This window comes from Salminus brasiliensis, chromosome 9, assembly GCF_030463535.1.
Source record: "Salminus brasiliensis chromosome 9, fSalBra1.hap2, whole genome shotgun sequence".
Lineage (NCBI taxonomy): Eukaryota > Metazoa > Chordata > Actinopteri > Characiformes > Bryconidae > Salminus > Salminus brasiliensis.
The window spans coordinates 5,335,885-5,356,735 of record NC_132886.1 but is presented as its reverse complement, the minus strand read 5'-3'; the positions used below and the strand labels follow the sequence as shown (position 1 = coordinate 5,356,735).

Below are 20,851 nucleotides of genomic sequence, written 5' to 3'. Positions count from 1 at the left end.
AGTAACAGTCTGGACTGTCCAGGAAAGAAGGCATTCTACTAGTTTTTAGAGGAGCATTGCTGTGAGGATTTGATGGCATTCAGCAACAAGAGCGTTAGTGAGGTCAGAATGTTGGATGATCACCACCCCACCTCACCTCATCCCCAACTCATCCCAAAAGTATTTGTTGGAGCGCCATCTTTCCAGAGAACACAGTTCTTCCACTGCTCCACAGCTCAATGCTGAGAGGCTTTATACCCCCCTCTAGTCCACGCCTGGCATTAGGCACATGGAGCCAATAGGTTCATGATGTTTGTCTGCCCCAGAGAGTCCTATTCTATTGGCAGTACTTCTTTACAGAGACTAGACAAGCTGTGTGTGTTTGTGTGTATTTGCACATCTGTGTCAGCAATGGGTGCAGCTTAAAGTGACTGAATGCATTCATTAGAAGGGGTGTCCATAAATATTTGGACACATGGTGTAAATGTATTGAACTACAGAAGAGCAGGGTGTTTAGGTGACACATTGTACAAAGTATTTAAGGAGTGAAATTGCTCTGTATCTCTAATTTCCACATTTTATAAATGTTTAATATTATGCTGGTATGGGAGTGAACAGTTTAAAATTCTGTGCAGTAGATTTCTTCTGTGGGCTTAAAATTGTGTTCCGTATTATCCCACCATTATTTCTACTGTGAGAGAAAAGAAAAACAATAACACTTATTGAAAGACTAAGTATTTATTTCTGCATTATTATTCTTATTATTATTATTTCAAGGAAACAAAATAACAGAATTATATAAAATATTACAAAAATATTTTTTTACAATATACAGATTTTGAAAAAAAATATTTACAAAGAAGTTCATATTTAGAGGATATACATTTTGTGAAACTGTATACATCAAATAAATGCTTTAATTGTAACATGAAACACCTTCTGTCTGTAGAGTACTCTCTCAAACCTTACGATCTGGAATTAGGATGAATCCGGGAAGCCCTTTCCCTCGTCTCTCTGTGACCTGAAAGCGTTTAGTATTTAGAACTGTGGCTTCAGTGTTATGTTGCTGCTGATTTACTGGGAATGTGGTATATTGTCTTAAGCTCTCTCTGGTTTAATTAGAAGAGTTCAAAATCATGGGAAAAGGGTTTAAACCCACAGAGCTGAATGTGTATATACAGTAGTGGTTCCCAACACTGGTGCTGATATGGTTTCAGCTTATTCAAAGGGACATTTCCAAATGTCATCATTTAGTATTTAAGAGCTGTCCTGGATAAACTCATCAAGTCAGAATTGTGACTTCACACTGGTGGTGAATAAAAGCGGCGGTTTGAAGAGTTTAGTGCCTAAAGAGAGTCTAAAAGCTCACTTACAGAAGGTTCTTACATGAAATGGTGACCTATACACTGCCTAGTGACCAAGAGACTGTTTTAGTGGTTCGGCAAATATAAATAGTAAATAGTAAATAGTTTTTTAACCATTTATTTAGGCAAAGGTATTTTTTTTTTATTGTCAACATTTCATAAAAAACTTCACTGGTGGGTTTGGATAATTATTTTTGTATTTTATATATCATGGCGACCCCTGGTTTCCATCACCACCACTGAAAGAAATCAGTATGTTTCTCCAGAGTGAACCATTTCACACCAAACCCAACTCTGAATGACTGAGCTTACATCTCAACCACTGGATTCAGCAGACATTCTGGTGGAATTCCCCTTTTTCTACTAAAGGATGGTGTGGTCTTCATAAGAATGGGCATTTTTGAGTTTGCACAATTTGACATTTGACCGACCTGATTTTGGATCAAGAAGGAAAGAGGAACAGCTCTGACCTTGAAAGAAAAAGGGCTTATTTTTGAGGCCCAAATGGCAGGAGTGACCCCTACAGTTAGCTCTATGGCAATGACATCAATAAACAGGGCTGGGAACTGTGGTCATTCACAACTGTGCAAAACAAAAGCCCTGCATTACAAAGACAAATGACCATCCAGGACCTGAGTAGTGTAAAAAACACAGACACTGCTCTAATGAAATGTAGAAATGAGGGATCTGTATTTTCTCTAGAAGTGGGCGAGAGAGACCAAGAGAATGGTCCAGGCCTGACTGCTTAAGGGTCTGTTGGGTCTGGCCAGTTGAACACCTATAGGAGATTTTGGACTGATGTGTTTGACAGATAGATATCGCCTCCCCCATCAAGAAACCTTTAACTGAGGGAATATACAATGCTCCATCTGTCCAGTCTGAGCCGAGGTATACTGAAGATGTTCTGGGCCTCCAGGACCAAAGTTGGGAACCACTGGCTTTCAGGATAAGCATCACTCTGAATCATCTCTTAAAGGCCCCCAAGCATGACATCGTAGGTGACCATGTGGAAGTTGTCCCAGGCGTACAGCTTCTTTTTGGCATGATTGTAGTCAATCATGCTGTTGTAGCGATAGCGGTTGCGGAAGGGCACGTCTAGCATCTTGCTCTTCCCACTGGCAGTATCAAAGGTGTAGTTGACCGTAGTGGTGTTGGCGCTGTAGCTGGCCACGGTGTACAACCGGCCGCAGATTACAAAAGCATTGGCCACCTTGTTCTTCCGTACGTTGGTCTCCCAGCTCCTGATCACCTCCAGGGTCTTGGGATCTAGCTGGGATAGAACTATGGCCCCTCTGGCCTTGTCTGTGCTGTAGATGGCCCACAAGCCCTGCTCGTCCACAGCCAGGTCAATATCGGTGTAACCCCCCCAGGAGTAGGGGTGCTTGCCATGGAAACCTGCCTGGGGCAAAGTCCGCCGGGCCACAATCTTCTCAGAGCCCAGGTCAAAGCGCAGCAGTGTGGGGCTCCGGCTGCGCTGGTAATAGAGCGAACCACGGTACACTGTAGCCCCCGTGCTCTCCACCGACTCCGGCAGAACCAGCACCTTCATGGGTAAGCCGCGGCGCAGCTGCTCCAGGTTCTCATAGGCATACAGCTGTTTGACGTCTACGCCTACAGCATTGATGCGCCACACTGCATCCGGGCCGTAGGGCTGTCCCGTAGCTTCTGGGTCCTGGAACCATAGCCCATATTTTCCAGTGATGCCATCTGCCTTCTGAATGGTCTTAGGTTCTCCTATGGAAATTAGCTCGCCACAGCCTAGGGAGGGAGAGAGTAGCTGTTACCTCTTCAAGGATGCCCATGGCATAATATATTGCCTGGAAATACCCAACCATACTCTGTTCACAAGCCCTGTGACTGTTGCTAGATTGGGCAAACTGACAGAATGCTGGCAAAATTCCTTTCAACCTAATGAGAGACTCATAACTCAGAGATTGATTATTTCAGCTACACTACAGTAGAGAGTGGCGTAGGCACAAGAGGCACTGGCTAAAATGAAAGTTTTCACCATTGCTACATTTATTGTAAATGTATGTATTGTCTCTAGAGCAGGAGTTTCCAGGTTAAAGACCAGAAAAGGCCGTTTCTGATGATATCTTGTATCTTGAAGGCTGGAGGAACATTTGTTTGTGTATTTGATTATTCAGTTTCTTAAGAAATCAGAAGCAAGGCAACCTAAGAATGGCATTCAAAACTTTGGGCACCCCTGGTCAAAGTGTCTAACTGTGAATATTTAAGAAGTGGACGATGAAGGAATCTCTAGTAGGCATAACATTGAAAATGAGGATTACTGTATTTTTTACACAATTTTGGAAGGAAAGTGTCCCAACAGCAGACATGTGTCCCTCTAAACAGCTGCCTCTAATAAGACCTTGATCAGAAGAAAACCTTACCTGCAGCCTCACCACAAAATTCAGTGTCTAAACAAGCCTGATGATGCATTTTGGAAACTTTTCATGTGGACTGATGGAATGAAAATGGCCAATTGTGGTAGCGCATTAGACCACCAGAATCCTTGATCTCTCTCTCTCTCTCTCTCTCTCTCTACACACAAATACATACATACATACATACATACATACACACTTCACTCATGCGTCACGCTTTACTGGCATGACAGTAATGAGTAAAGAGCAAGCTAATCAAGTTGAGGTCTGGAAGACCAAGCACATTCTGAGAGAACTGCTCAGAGGATTGCTAGAGGCGAAGGCAAACCAACAACCCGTTTGGAAGATTTAGCGGACTGTGGAGTGGTGGTGCGCTGTTCTACTGTGCTGCAACTGTAACGTGTCACCCAGTGAGGGATTCGAACTCAGGTCGGGGATTCGCTAAGCTCCCGCTCAACTGGGTGAGCTACCACTGGCCTGTGGTTGTTAGACCCCAAGCAGGTAAAACTCAAAAGTAATAAAACACAAAAGGGTGGGAAACAGAACAAAGGATGCCAGGAGAAGGCTGGCTACCCCATGTGGCTTCCCTAAAACAAGACTAGGTCTAAAAAGAGACTAAATTAGGCATTACCGTCTTACTTTTACTTATAGCAAAACTTTGAGCTCGAAACACTCCAATAATCAACAAACAAAGGTGAGGAGAAGCCCTCAGCCCTCAACCCTCAACCAAGACTGACTGTCTTTCTATGCTCCTGTGGAGACAAAGCTCCAGCAAGACGAGCTTCTATCTGAGCTCTTAAATACTCCTCCTCCCAGGTGTAGGCTGTTGTGCTTGATTGGCTCTGGCAGCCACCTGCTGTTGCCCTCTGGTGGCAGTAGGTGGAACTTGCCTGGAGCCAGTCCTTACAGCAACACCTGCAGTAATATTATCCTCACCACAATGAGGGTCTTTCTAAACAAGCATTATCTATGCATTTTGTAAATCCCTCCTGTGGACTGATGAATGAGCAAATTTATATTTGTAGAAAAACAGGTGCAGAATTTCCTGAGAAGAACACGTCTCCAACTGTTAAACACAGAGGTGGATCTATCAAGGTTCAGGCTTGTGTTGCAGTCAGTGACACAGAATGGATTTAACAAAGCAATGAGAAACAATAAATAGGATTAATCATGTGTGATCTCCAAACCTGTGCTGTTCTGGATGTTCTCCTGAACTTTGGCTGGTGCCGGAAGCTCAGACAGCTCAGCCTTCAGCTCCTGGAATGTGGCAGTACTGACGGACCCTGAAGGAGGAACAGTCGTTATGTAAGTGGTTCAGGTCAGGATTACGGTGGTCTATACTGGTGGCCCCGCACCGGTTAGTGTTCATCCTGTTTGGACTCACCTGATACTAGAACTTCTCAAGCCCTCTGTGAGTGTGTGTGTGTGTGGTTTGGGGCTATATTAAACACTCCTGCTTTAGCATTAGGGTGCCAACATCGCTTAAGAGTAATAAAGGGAGAAAGCACCATCTACCCACCAGGAGAAAGCACGGCCTCTCTCTGAATCCGGCTGTGACCCCTGGGCTATAGTGGCAGCACATTAGACCACCAGACACTTTTTAGGGGTCTCTTTCTCTCTCTTGATCTCTTTTGTCCTCTCTCCCTCTTTCTCTCCCTTGTCTCTGTCTTGTTATCTCTCTCTCTATCTCTTTCTCTCTCTCTCTACCATCTCTCTCCTCCCTTATCTCCCTCCTTATTCTCTCTCTCTCTCTCTCTCTCTCTCCTTATTCTCTCTCTCTCTGTCTCTCTAGCATCTCTTTCCTTCCTTTTCTCCCTCCTTGTTCTCTCTCTTTCTCTCTCTCTCTCTACCATCTCTCTCCTCCCTTATCTCTCTCCTTATTCTCTCTCTCTCTCTCTCTCTCTCTCTCTCTCTCTCTCTCTCTCTCTTTCTCTCTCTCTCTCCCTCTCTCTCTCTCTACCATCCCTCCATCCTACTTTTCTCCCTTCGTTCTCTTTCTTGCTCGCTCTTTTACCTCTCTCTCTCTTTTTTACCTCTCTCTTTTCTCTCTTGTTCTTCCTTTCTCTTTCTCTACCTCCCTATCTCACCACTTCTCTCCCTGTCTCTCTCCATGCACTTCTCTCTTTCTTGTTCTCGTGTCTCTCTCTCTCCCCTCTTCTCTCTCTCACTCTCTGTTGCATGTGCTAGCTTGTGTCCCACCATCGAAACCATCGCACACTCAGCTATATGCTGTCAAGGTGCAACCTCTAACAGACTTGTTCCTGTAGTTTGTGCAGCAGGTCCGTTAGAGAGTGCTGAACACCTCCACACAGCTGGAGGCGAGTGGCTGATGGTTTAAAAGCTTCTAGGTCCTGAAAAGCAAAGTACGTCACCAAACAGTTCTTTTAATACTCACCGCTTCCCCTAATGACCCCAAAGCCATCAATCGGGTCACCCTGCACCAGTGGACAGGGCCTGTCCCGCAACTTCTCCGTCTCCATGGTCAGTTCCTCCACCAGTCTGCGCAACTCCTGCACCTGCTTGTTCAGCCGCTCCTTATCCTGGATGAGCCGCCTGGTCTCCTGGACGTCTGTGGCCTCTTTGGCCACATCAGTGACCACTTCGACCCCTAGGACCCGACTGACCACAGCCTCCAGCAGTGTGAGGCGGGCACTTAGGTTTTCAGCCTCTGGGCCACCGGTCAAGCTCGGACAGCTAGACTCAACCGGACTGTCCACGGTGAAGGAATACTGGCAGCGGCCGCTGCGGTCATTAGACTTGCGGAAAGAGGCTCGGTCCTGCCCCTGACTGCCCAGCACAAGCCAGCACAACAACAAAGCCAACCGGACCCACATGTTCAAGAAGCAATGGTTGCTTTAGGTTCTGAATGGCAGGTTCTGCTAACGTACTGACTTACTGACTAAAGAACTGGTCTCAAATCTGGACTGATCCCTGCCTCTCTCTGCTGATTCCTCTGCTCTGCAAGGCTCTGAGGTGGAGATTTATAAGCTCCTGAATGGTGGGAGGAGAAAGAGTGTCTAGGTGGTCCTCAGAGAGACAGAGAGGGGGGAGGGGTGGGGGGGGCAGAAAAACACTAGGAGACTAAAGTGTAATGTTCTGTCCTCAGGTAAAGATAATGATCTTACCTCTGTTAACCCTCCTAGGACCTCCATATACAACCTCGCTCATTGTTTTCTTCCTCGTACCAATAAGCCATAACATTAAAACCACCTGCTTACTATTACGTAGGTCCGCCTCACGCACCAAAACAGGCATGGACTTCTCAAGACCCGGACGTTAGCAGCAGATCCTTTAGATCCTGTAAGCCGTGAGGTGGGGCATCCATGAGCAGCAATGAGCCTTAGCAAGACAAATGGAAAGTCCTTTAAAAACATAAGGAAGCATTTCTATTGCACAATGTTTTGTACATACACTATAAAGACAAAAGTATTGGGACACCTGCTCATTCTCAGTAACTGTCTCTACTGTCCAGGGAAGATCTTAGACTATCTGTCTGTCTGTCTATCTATCTATCTATCTATCTATCTATCTATCCATCTATCTATCTATCTATCTATCTATCTATCTATCTATCTATCTATCTATCTGTCTATCTATCTATCTATCTATCTATCTATCAATCTATCTATCTTTCTATCTACCTGTCTGTCTACCTACATACTTGCGTATCTACCTACCTATCTGTCTACCTGTCTGTATATTTATGTCTATCTATCTATCTATCTATCTATCTACATACATATCTACCTACTTGAGTATCTACCTACCTATCTGTCTACCTGTCTATCTATTTATGTCTATCTACCTACCTACCTACTTACTTGTCTGTCTATCTATCTATCTATCTATCTATCTATCTATCTATCTATCTATCTATCTATCTGTCTGTCTGTCTGTCTGTCTGTATATCTATCTGTCTGTCTGTCTGTCTGTCTATCTATCTATCTATCTATCTATCTATCTATCTATCTATCTGTTTATCTGCTCCAGAGAGTCCTATTCTATTAGCAATAGGGCATGGACTAGACAAGGCTGTGGGTGTATGTGCATTTGCACATCTGTATCAGCAATTGGTGCAATGTAAAGCAGATGAATACAATCATTAGAAGGGGTGTCCACAAACTTGTATGTTTTAAGGACATACAGTATAAATAGTGTATGTCCTTGAAACTACGACTTCATTTGTCAGGTACTTCAAAGACATTAATCCAGAAGAGACTCTCCCTCAGTCTGGAAACCTCATGAGGATCACCACTACCTGTGAGGCCTATGTCTATGTTAATAACAGGAGAGCATGGGGACGTAACCATGGCATATGGCTCAGGCTCCGGCTCAGGCTCAATGATTTGGGGAAATAAATGATAGGAATAAAGTTGGTTCGCTCATGACCTCCCTGCAGTCGTCTCAGAGAGGAGCTAAGCACTTTCACACACCCAGCGCTGGGCCACTGAAACTGATACTCCATCAGTGAAGATTTATTGTGCTGTGTTTGTCTGTGGGCCGAGCTCCTGCACGGTGGGATATTCAGGAACTTTCCACAGGATCAAAACAGATGGGTCGCTCTTTGAACCGAAAAGCAGACGTCTGTGAGCGATTGAGAGTTTCCCTAACAGCTCCATACAGGAGCTCAGAAAGAGAATCGAGCCATTCAAGGGGCAAAACTAAAGAGACTTTAAGGTTGCTAGAGGTAGTTAGTAGCAGAAAATGGAAACTTTAGAGGAGAAGGAAAAAACCTTCTGTACTTTAATGGATGTCAGTGTAAAAGATTGTTTTCCAGGTAATTTTGGAGCATTTCTGTTGGTCAGTTCACCATGAAATTCTGACACCATGTAAAGAACAACTATGTCAAAAAGTGACAGGGTTGATTTGTTGGATGATGGTTATGAAAGATTGAAACATGAAGTTTGATTTATAAAACATGATTGCTGTCAATCACTGCTGACTAATGGAGGTCTTGACGAATTAGTTAACCAATAGTGAAACACTACTGACAAAAGTATACGGACACCCAACCATTCTTTCTTTTGAAATCAAGGGTATTAAAAAGAGTTGATCCTGCTTTTGTTGGAGTAAATATATATATATATATATATATATATATATATAAATAATATAAAACTGTCTATGTGTGTGTCTATTTTCCTTTCTAGCTACCTGTTTTTCTATCTTTCTATCTACCTGTCTGTCTGTCTGTCTACCTATCTACCTATGTACCTGTGTATCTACCTACCTATCTGTCTACCTGTCTATCTATTTATGTCTATCTACCTACCTACCTACTTACTTGTCTATCTGTCTGTCTATCTATCTATCTATCTATCTATCTATCTATCTATCTATCTATCTATGTGTGTGTCTATCTATCTACCTACATATCTATCTACTTGTGTATCTACCTACCTATCTGTCTATCTATCTATCTATCTATCTATCTATCTATCTATCTGTCTATCTATGTGTGTGTCTATCTATCTACCTACATATCTATCTACTTGTGTATCTACCTACCTATCTGTCTATCTATCTATCTATCTATCTATCTATCTATCTATCTATCTATCTATGTGTGTGTCTATCTATCTACCTACATATCTATCTACTTGTGTATCTACCTACCTATCTGTCTATCTATCTATCTATCTATCTATCTATCTATCTATCTATCTGTCTATCTATGTGTGTGTCTATCTATCTACCTACATATCTATCTACTTGTGTATCTATCTACTTGTGTATCTACCTACCTACCTATCTACCTATGTACCTGTGTATCTACCTACCTATCTGTCTACCTGTCTATCTATTTATGTCTATCTACCTACCTACCTACTTACTTGTCTATCTGTCTGTCTATCTATCTATCTATCTATCTATCTATCTATCTATGTGTCTATCTATCTACCTACATATCTATCTACTTGTGTATCTACCTACCTATCTGTCTATCTATCTATCTATCTATCTATCTATCTATCTATCTATCTATCTATCTATGTGTGTGTCTATCTATCTACCTACATATCTATCTACTTGTGTATCTACCTACCTATCTGTCTATCTATCTATCTATCTATCTATCTATCTATCTATCTATCTGTCTGTGTGTGTCTATCTATCTACCTACATATCTATCTACTTGTGTATCTATCTACTTGTGTATCTACCTATCTATCTATCTATCTATCTATCTATCTGTATATCTATCTATCTATCTGTCTGTCTGTCTGTCTGTCTATCTATCTACCTATCTATCTATCTATCTATCTGTATATCTATCTATCTATCTATCTATCTATCTATCTGTATATCTATCTATCTACCTACTTGTGTACCTACCTACCTATCTGTCTACCTGTCTATCTGTCTATTTATCTGTATATAAACTTTATCTTACTCACTTTGTCTCTTTATATGTATCTTGTCTTCTTTGTTCGTCTTTTGTCCTTCTTTTGTCCTTCTTCATTCCTCTGTGAAGGTTGTTGAGTGCTACATAAAAGTTGTGGAATTCCAGTTAAAGCTTGTAATGATAGACTATTAGGGCTTTAGGAACGCTGTCCTGTAAACACAGGCCCATCAAACTAACTGTGTACTCTACTGTACACAGACAGGGTCCTGTAAAGTGCTTCAAGCTGTGGCTGTGAGACTGGAAGGTGGAGATGTGAGGAGAGAAACATGTTTTTGTCATGAGAGCATGTCTGCTGTTAACAGGAACTCAAGTGTGTTGGGTGGGGGGAGAGGTGCCCGTTATGTAAGACCAGGGTGGGTGAGGGATGTTGTTTTGTCATACTGTGCTGGATACAGGGAGCAGGATAAGCTTCTTCAGAAACCTGGAGCTGGACGACCTGATGAAAAACGCAGGCGTCTTTCTGCACAAACACACAGTAGTGGATCTCCAGGCGTCTCCAAGACAGCATTTCCCAGTCCTGCTTCTGAGAACTGACCTAGCTGACCATGCTGTGTGCACAGATTAGCCAAAACATTAAGATGAAGCAAATAATGTTGGTTATCCTGCAACAAAAGCACATGACATAGTCTGCCTCAGAGCATCTGCAAAATAAAAGTCCTCGTCAGTGATCTGAGGGGGGACAAATCAAGAAACGGTAACAAGGCTGTTGAGTGCTCAAGGCTCATTGCTGTGTGCCCATGCTAACCCCTGTCCACCATTAAAAGTGCCTGCAAAAGGCACACAAGCATCTGGACTGGACCTTTTAGCAATGGAAGAAGGTTTCCTTTATGGCACTGGCTGGATACGCATCGCCATTTACCTGTGGGATATGCTAGCCCAGCTATGGAGGTGGTTCAAGAACCCAAGAGCTGTACCAGAACCTCTCAGGTTTCTCATAATGAGCTGTGTGATCCAGGATCAGCCACCTTTGGTAAAACAATCATATTCCTTTGGACATGTGAGACACAAATGAACCTAGATCGCTAATCTCAACCCTGCACCACTGTGCGTTATAATGTTTTCTCTATTCCAGCACACCTGACTCATCCCCTGACTAAGCTCATTAGATAATTGTGCAGATGACTCAGGTGGAAACAGTAGCCTGTGCTGGACAGCAGTCCTCTGTGGTCTTTTTAGGGCACTAAGTTTAAGGGCACTGTCTTCATGCCCTTCCAGGGCAGCATAAAAGGGCCCAAAAGCCCTCTAGGAACTTTGCAGTGTTTTAAACACTTCACAACATCACACACATGTTTCCTCCAGAGACCTGTAACACACCAACACGTGGGGTGAATGCACGCAACGTGCCGTGCATATGCTATAATCATTGAGGGTAAACAAGAAAGCAGACGAGACAAAGCTCTTACAAAAATGGTGAAGGTCTGAGCTCATAGGAGACACTAACCAAAACAACTGCTTATGCAATCCACAAAAAGCATGCTGTTTCACAGCAGGCCGAACCTCTACCCCCACCCAAACAACAATCTGATAAATGGCAATATACAGATTTCAGATTATCAGATTTCATAATATCCAGCATATGTTATGCCATATTAGAAGGTCTTCGCCTTTTACCCAAAACATTAAGACCACCCACTTAATATGATGTTGATCATGCGCGTGCCAGCGGAAATAGCTCACCCTAAAAGACCTCTGAGGTGTCCTGTGGTATCTGGCACCAAGACATTTCAGCAGACATGTGTCACATATTAAAAGACAAGATATATTCACCATTAGTAAATAAATACAGATAGAATTGGGCCTCTGCCTTTAACCTATCCATGCAGTGAACACACACACATACACACTAGTGATCAAACACACACACAATGATAGTGAACACATTTGGCAGCATTTCTATTGGTCCATTCATTATAAAATTGACACAATGACAAAATGTAAAGAACAACTGCCAGATTTACATTATTTCAAATAATAGGTATCATACATCTTGCCTGGCATTCTGAATATAAGGGAGGAGATGGGTGAGAAATTAGTTTAAACGGTGTGGTGTGAAGTGTGAGGTGTGGGAATATAAAGGGGTAGATAACCTTGAGAAGGACGAGTTAAGGCTGTGGTCCTCCTCCTCCTCCTCCTCCTCCTCCTCCCAAAATTAAGTTAGGGGTGTGAGGTGTGGGAATATAATCTTCTTGGGCAAGACTCATAACATTATACTGGCCCAACGTTGTAATACGAGTAACCTTGTAACTCGCTCTGGAGAAGAGCGTCAGCTAAATGCCATACATTTAAATATGTAAATGAGATAACCTAGAGAAGGATATTAAGGCTGTGGTGCTCCTCCAAAATTAAGATAATTTCTTAACTCCACTTATAACATATAAGTGAAACAACTGCCAACATGGTCAGATCAGGCTGCAAGAAAGATGGAAGAATATATATATATATCATTATAAACCTGTTTAGGCATTCATTTGCATTGTATCCTGGAACTTCATGCAAATCAGCATCAAAACAGAAGCACAAAACAAGTGTAGAGTTGTACTGAGTTCAGTCTCTTCTGTTACCAATCTGAACAAAGCTGACAGGACACATAATTGGACAGTAATTGTTATTATTTTTTAATTATTTACCTTTTAAATTATATATATGTACAATTGAAGAAATAAGAAACCCCTTTAAAATGTAAAGACCTGGTCAGACTCAAAGCATTTATTTTTTCTATTTTATACTGTTGGGCCTTGCTCAGTGGAAGCTCTAACCTCTGAGCCACCACATTGTTCTTAAAGAAAGTCCAGTTTCCTGAATACTGTCACTGCCAGAACAAATTAACAAAATAATGAAAAAAAAAATCATAATTTCTATTGATTCATTCATCATTAAACTGTCCCACAATATACAGAATACTGTCTATTTCAATTATGATATCTGTACATACACATACATACACAGGGCTTCATCAAACAAGATCAACAGTCAGTTCTTGAAGGTGATGTTGGTGTTAAAAGCAGGAAAAATGAACCAAACTGTGATGGCCAGACTACTGGGCCAGAACATCTCCAAAACATCAGGCAGGTCATGTGGTTTTTTTCTGGTATGCAGTGGTCAGTGCCTGCCAAAAGAATGGATGAACCAGTGATAGGGTCATGGGCATGTAGGACTCAATGATGCAATCCATGAAGGCCCCACCTTACAACTTACAGGAATTAAAGAAACTACTGCTAATGCCATGGTGCCAGATAACACAGGACAACTTCAGAGATCTTATGAAGTCCATGCTTCAGATGGTCAGGTCTGCTGTGGTCAACTACTCAATACTATTAAAAAATCTCCATTTTTGTTGTTTTTCACTTTTTGAGAAATTATGGATTTTTTACATTGTATCAAACTTGTCTGCAAAAATCATTTACTAGTGAAACAACTGACCAACATGGCCAGTTTAGGCCTCCTGAGCAAGTTTAGCCCAAGAGCAGACCACGAGATGGGTAAAGAAGTCCTAAAAGAAGTCCTAAAATCCTACAATCCTAAAATGTCATCACAAGACTTACAGGTAGATCTTACTACATGATTGATGTCCAACTACAGCATCTACCATCAGAATCAGACTCGAAATTCATCTTTCCAAAGCAAACTGTTTCAGTAGTACTGGTTTTTAGTCTCCACTTTCTAAATCACACGCGTATCTCATAAGTTGTCGTCAGTAGACTTGCTTCGGACACTGTATGGTACTGAGGAAACCGTGATTATTAGAGCTAGGCCTTCAGTTTGGGTAATAAGTGTCAATACCTGATCAAAAAACTGTTGATAACTGTGACCATTTCTGTTATCCCCTATTTGAGATTGTAGTAGTTTTTACTAAACAAACAGCAATTCACATATTATGGCGGTTCTAGATTGGGTAACTCATTAAAAATAGTTTCCTTCAAATAATTATATACGCAATGACATAGAAGAACCATTTTCACGTATTTTCTCATATCTGGAAATCAGTAAGCCTTCTCTGAAAACCGAGAAGGTCTTGAGTGTTCTCCAGTTCTGTTATAGGAATTGACCAATGTATTCTTCCAGAAGGCTGCTAGCTTTTTTAGCCATGCTTTTAGTTTTTTAGTCTATTTCAGATGAGTCTACATTTAATGTGTTTAAGTGTGTAGGTTTGATGTATCTTTAGATGTATTTACTGATAATATCACTTTAGAGCACATGCAGCACACAAACACCCAGTAAAAAGAAGGTGATCAAAAAGCCAGATTCGCTTCAGAAACTGACAGTTTCACAGTGTACAGAGTGGACAGGGGACGTGTGCTTCTGCCAAAGAATTCTGACTAGTCTTAAAGATGGTGTTGTGGTGAGGATCTGTTTTGCCCCTTAGGCCGTGAGCACGCTTTTAGACACGTGTCGAACACAGAAAGGTCAGGTATTCAGCACTCACTCACTTTAGCCACTCTTTTTTTATAAAAAAATATCCGGTTTTCTGCAAACCTGCGAGACTACAGGACAATGATGTCAGTTCTTGGTAAGCTCTGAATAGCCCATTTGTTTAACACTATGATTTTTTCTACAGCCAAAGAAATATATTAGTTTTGTTGAAATGACCTCACAGGGTATGTGGTTTTATATGTTAAAGGGATAGTTCTACCTGTCACTGCCACAACAGAGCTGACCCTTCCACATGGACTCCTCAAGACCTCAAGCATCCTGTGGTATCCTCATGGCAACAAGATGTTAGCAGCAGATCCTTTAAGGCCTTAAAGTTGTGAGGTGGAACCTCTGTTGGCTGCATCAATGGGCCTTAGGTGCCCATGACCTTTTCACCGGTTCACCGGTTGTCCTTTTTTGGAGCACTTAAGGTAGGTACTGACCACTGCATACTCAGTAGTCTAGCCATCACAGTTTGGTTCTTACAACAGCAGAAGACCACCTCAGGTTCCACCAAGAACTGAAGGCTGAGGCTGCAGTGCGAAGTGGCTCACCAAAACCGGACAGTTGAAATTTTTATGGAATATTGAATTTGACTGATTTACCCACTTGTCGATTTGCACAGCATTAATATTACCTGAGGTGATTCTTATAGCTTGATTTACAGAAGGTAAGAAGCCCCAGAATCTAAAATGATTGGGAAACTGGTAATAATTACTGTACCCACCTCCCCATGTAACACTAACCCTGTCTGAACAGGGCTTTAGTCTTTTCTCAGTGGTCACTGCTGGGGATTTACTGTCCTACAGAGTTTATTTGCAATGCAAATCTGTCACACTTGGGGAGGGCAGGAGCACGGACAGTGACCACAGATTTACATAGTAAAAATACACAGTTGTTCCACTGTCCTGTTTGTAGACTATTGTAGTATTATAAGCTTTGAGGAACTTATTAAAGGTTATTATTTGACATTTGATTAAACTATCTGATGTCTGTGGCTGCTCCAGGCTCTGGGAGTGGGGAAAACATTATGTTCCCCAATATATAAGCAGTCAAAATAAAGAGGCTTATCTATAATCAATTTCATTCAAAGAGGAAGAAACCTTGGGAGAAACCAAGTCCAAACTCAGTCCGAGGAACCCATCTGCTTCTCTATTATTCTCTACTACTCTCTATTATTCACTTTTATTTAGAAAGAGGGAAGCTGTAAGCTTAGCAGTAGCTACCAAACTAAGTTGGTAAAAGCCATTACAGCAGTTACATCATCATTACAATCAGTTCTTCCAGGAAATAATTTTATAGAAAACAACACCAGTTCTGCCATTGTAATTGAACACTTTTGAAGAATATTAAAATTTCACAGTGAGAGCTCGCCAGGGTAAAGTACAGCTTCCAAACACTGTTACAACTAAGATCCCCAAAGTAAAAAGTGAGAAAACTCTGTATTACCCCATAAACATTCATTACATCTTGTTAAACATTACATTACTTCTTGTTAAAGATTGGAGCTCCAGAGGAGAAGAAGCCTCATCTAAGAAAAGAAACCAGTTATTTATAACCTTAAGCCACAGAAACTTTACTTGGGCAATAAGTGTACTGTTTTATTTTAGTTCGTCTAGTTTTCTTTTGCTCGTCTTGTTTAGTTAGCACATTAGTGCTGTAGAGATTTTGTCACATTTTGACCGGAAAATTAATCCTTTAAGCAAGTACATGATATTTTGACATTCTGCCTAAGGAAGACTCAAGCATCCATAGGAGCTGTGTTGCTCCACCTAAACAAAGCCTTTGAGTCTTGCTCTACCACGCAGAAACGCCTCCCTACTGGGCTGAAGCAGTGAGTGTCTGCTCAGAAGTGCAACACCATTCCACAGAGTCCACATTCGACTGGCCACAAGCTGCGGCAAAAGTGAGTGAGGCATGGGCGTCCGGTCACTTCACACTTGACCGGACCTCCCACCTAGAGCTGGCCTATGGGACCCTCTTCATAGCTCCAGAACCTGCTGCAAAGTAGGGTAGTCAACTTTATGTGCAAACTACTGGTGCCTAGAGTTTAACGTGAGCATAGAATTTGCCTGGTAGATGAGAATATCAGAATATTAACAATATAGGCAATAACAAACATGGCCCAACATACCTCATAATACAGGGTGCGCCATTTATATGGATACACCTAAATAAAATGGGAATGGTTGGTGATATTAACTTCCTGTTTGTGGCACATTAGTATATGGGAGGGGGAAAACTTTTCAAGATGGGTGGTGACCATGGCAGCCATTTTGAAGTCGGCCATTTTGGATCATGTGACACATCAAACTTATTGAGAATTTCACAAGGAAAACAATGGTGTGCTTGGTTTTTACAAGCTTCTCTTTGTTTACAGCCATTGACATGTCGCAGAGGTTAACACGTGAGGAGCGGATAGAAATTGTGTTCATGTCTGGTGAAGGCAGTACCCGGGTCAGTGCAGCAGATTTCAATGCAAGACACCCTACGAGACCACCCATCTCCCATGCTGCAGTTAGCAAACTGCTTGGCAAGTTTCGTGAAACTGGTTAAATGTTGGATTTGCCAAAATGTGGACGTATGAAAACTGCCACTAAAAAAGAAGCTGTCCTAGCTTCATTCAGCAAGAGCCCACAGCGTAGCACTCGCCGCATGTCACTGGAGAGTGGCATCAGTCGAACATCCCTGCAGCATCTCAACAAGGATGACCCAGATCGGCGCACTGAATTTGCAGAATGGGCAAAACAAAAATTGGAACAGGACCCTCAGTTTACACAGAACATTTTGTTCAGTGATGAGGCAAACTTTTATGTGAATGGTGAAGTTAACAAACAAAACCACCGCTATTGGTCTGACACTAACCCACATTGGATAGATCCCTCCAAGACTGTTGGAACACAAAAATTGATGGTATGGTGTGGTATATGGGGTACAAAGATAGTGGGGCCATTCTTCATCAATGGAAACCTCAAGGCCACTGGATATTTGAAATTGCTACATGATGATGTGTTTCCCTCTTTATCCACTGAAGCTGGCACGTTCCCTGAGTTTTTCCAGCAAGATGGTGCACCACCACATTATGGGCGTCAGGTCTGATCATTCCTAGATGAACAGTTTCCTGGAAAGTGGATTGGTCATCGTGGGCCAGTTGAATGGTCATCAAGGTCTCCCGATCAGACCCCCTTAGACTTTTATCTTTGGGGTCATCTGAAGGCAATTGTCTATGCTGTGAAGATATGAGATGTACAGCACCTGAAACTACCGATACTGGAAGCCTGTGCTAGCATTTCTTCTGCGGTGTTGCTATCAGTGTGTGAAGAGTGGGAGAAGATGGTTGCATTGACAATCCAACACAATGGGCAGCACTTTGAACACATTTTATAAGTGGTCAGAAACTTGTGAAAATGTTACGTTACGTTAAAGCACACCATTGTTTTTCTTGTGAAATTCTCAATAAGTTTGATGTGTCACATGACCCTCTTCCCATTGAAAAAACTAAAGTTGGATCTAAAATGTCCGACTTCAAAATGCCCGCTATGGTCACCACCAATCTTGAAAAGTTTTCTCCCTCCCATATACTAATGTTCCACAAACAGGAAGTTAATATCACCAACCATTCCCATTTTATTTAGGTGTATCCATATAAATGGTCCACCCTGTACATCACTGTCCAAACAGAGGGAACATTACATAAACCGAATGGCATGACCAGGTACTTGTAGCGCCCCTAGTTTTTTTCCCTATTCATAACTTCTTTGATCCCAACCAGACTGTATGCACTAAACATTGTAATCAGCTAAGCTATTCATCCATTTCAAACTATACATGGTTACAACATTTCTGAACATCTTAATGTGGACACAGAGCTTATAAACAGCAGACTGCCTCACCTGGGTCATTCCTGTTTTACTTGTGTTTGGATTTATTGCTCTTTATGTAGATATGACATCAAGAGCATCCCCAACTCATTCTAAAGGATTGGATGGAGCACCATCATTCCAGAGAACATGGTTCCACTGCTCCATTGCTCAATGATGGATGACTTATACCCCTCTAGCCCAATATGTTGCCTAGAAAGTTCTATTTTGTTGGTAATACTTCTCTTAATGAGCAAATAATAAATAGTGAAATGCCTTTATTACAAAGGGTGTTCACAAATGTTAGGACATATAGTGTACATTTGCAGTGAAGCAAAGGAATCCCTAACTCAAGAGGTCCAGCACTGCATTTCAATAAAATGACCAGACTGTTTCAGTTTGCAGGAAGGACCAATAATCTCTTGGCTTGACAAGATGCTGGAAGACTCATAATTTAGCTATCAAAATTTATGCTCAAAGCCTAAGATTCACTTTGGGAATCTAGAAGTCAATATAATGTATCAGTTTCTGTTATTGTAAAGTAATTGTAAAGGGTCTTGAGAGAGTAAATTACTGGGTCATCATTGGATTTTTTCTTTGTTAAATAAGTCATCAAGAGCATGTTGTGTTTGCTATTTACTATATCGTATAGACAGACAACACCACACCAATGATCAAACTACAGGAAGCAAATGTTACTCTGCCTTTATCTGATCAGGGGGTTCTGTGTTTGTTGTTTTTATGTAGGGGGGACACGGTATGGGGTCTTTTTTTCTGAAATTGTTTTCAATTGTGACTATTTCATTTAGACCATGGTATTCTATCAGTCCAATGTTTTGATCTTCTTTATGTGTTGAATTAATAAGGATCATTATAATAATATGTAAATTTGTATGTGAGTGTGTGTGCATTCATTTGCATATGTTCCGTATGTCTTCGCATAAATCAACAAAATTTATAAACAAAACCTTTACCAGCTTTACTTCCCTCTTTAGTTGCACGTACCACACGCTGCAGAATACACACAGACTAGCAGAGCACCTGTACAAGCAGTTACAGGTAAGAAGCACCTCTTTAAGATCTGTAAACACGATAACTTTTTGTTATGGTATTGTAAGGTTTTGTTTTTGTTTTTATTTCCTGTGACTTCATTCAAATTGAGAAATAACCAAAACACCAGAGAAAGAATTGAAGAAGAATATTTTTCTAAATGTTCTGTTTAAATTCATTATTTTCTTATTGGTCATCAAAAACAATTTCTTTGCTAAATTAATTATCATGTATATGTTACAATTACGATACAAGAAACGGCAGAATGAATGGTTTAAATCGTGTAGATCACTTACCTGCCCTATTTCACATACTTGGTGTGACTGGGTAGGGCCAGATGTAAACACGTGTGCACTTTAGGCATTTTCTGGTGATGAGATTACCCATGATGAGCAGGGCTACTGTATTACTACAGCTTCATATTTTTCCTGAAATTAAACCGATGGTGTACATCTTTTAATCATACTCAATTTACTTAACTTAAGTTTCAGACAGTGTTTAGTTGCACATGGAGGTTTGCTGCCAGGCACAACAAAACTTAGTGTCTCATACTTGAGGAACAACTACATAAACTCCTTTTCCACAGGGTATGATAGAATATTTAACCCCAATGATTGCATTCGGACAGGATTCAATTATTGAGAAACTAGTAATAATTGTGGTATCCCACCTCCCCATGTAACACTAACTGTAAGGGGTAGCTCTAGGGCAAGGCCTCCTCCTGCCACCAGGGGGAGGCCCCGAGTCACCCCAGCCAGTAATCGAGCCCAATTCCCCACACCTGGGCAGTAGGCTATATAGGCACACAGATCCAGTTGCTCCAGTGCTGGATCTTTTGACTCTGGTGGTCTGTGTCTGTGTGTCAGTCTGTGGTTCTCGAGTGGAAGGCTGAGTGTGTGTCACTCCCCTTCGTGTGTCTCTCCCGAGTCTGTCTCCCGGTGTCTGTGCAGTGTGTGTGTCTGTGTGTGTGTGCGCGTAGCACTCATACACTCGTGTACCAGAGGAAGGCAGGAGTGTCTGTCTTCCCTGGTGTGTGTGTGTGTGTGTGTGTGTGTGTGTGTGTGTGTGCGCGTGTAGCACTCATACACTCGTGTACCAGAGGAAGGCAGGAGTGTCTGTCTTCCCTGTAACTTCTCAGTTTTCTGGTTTCTTTTGGGAGATCCTTTTTGCCCTTAGTTGTATTTCCCTCTAGAGTTAAAGAGGTAGCCAGCTCTCCCCTGGCGTCCTTCGTTTGTGTATTAAAGTCTCGCAACGCGGCGGCCTGGGTTCGAGTCCCGAGAGGCTTTATTTTTCATTTCCGTTTTACCTCCTCTAAGATTGAAAGAATCTACACTTGGGCCCGTTGGTCACGTGATCGTGGTAGCTCACTCAGTAGCGCATCGGCTCTCCAACACG

General features: G+C 41.9%; 1 protein-coding gene across 1 annotated transcript; it reads right to left on the bottom strand.

The window, feature by feature from the left end:
- Window positions 1–720: 720 nt before the first annotated feature.
- LOC140562837 (myocilin-like) lies at window positions 721–6,654 on the bottom strand. Its single transcript, XM_072688698.1, has 3 exons — window positions 6,126–6,654; window positions 4,918–5,013; window positions 721–3,101 (listed from the first exon to the last, which is right to left on the bottom strand). The coding sequence occupies exons 1-3, from the start codon at window positions 6,562–6,564 to the stop codon at window positions 2,314–2,316; spliced, it is 1,323 nt and encodes a 440-aa protein (XP_072544799.1). The 5' UTR covers window positions 6,565–6,654; the 3' UTR covers window positions 721–2,313.
- Window positions 6,655–20,851: the final 14,197 nt, after the last annotated feature.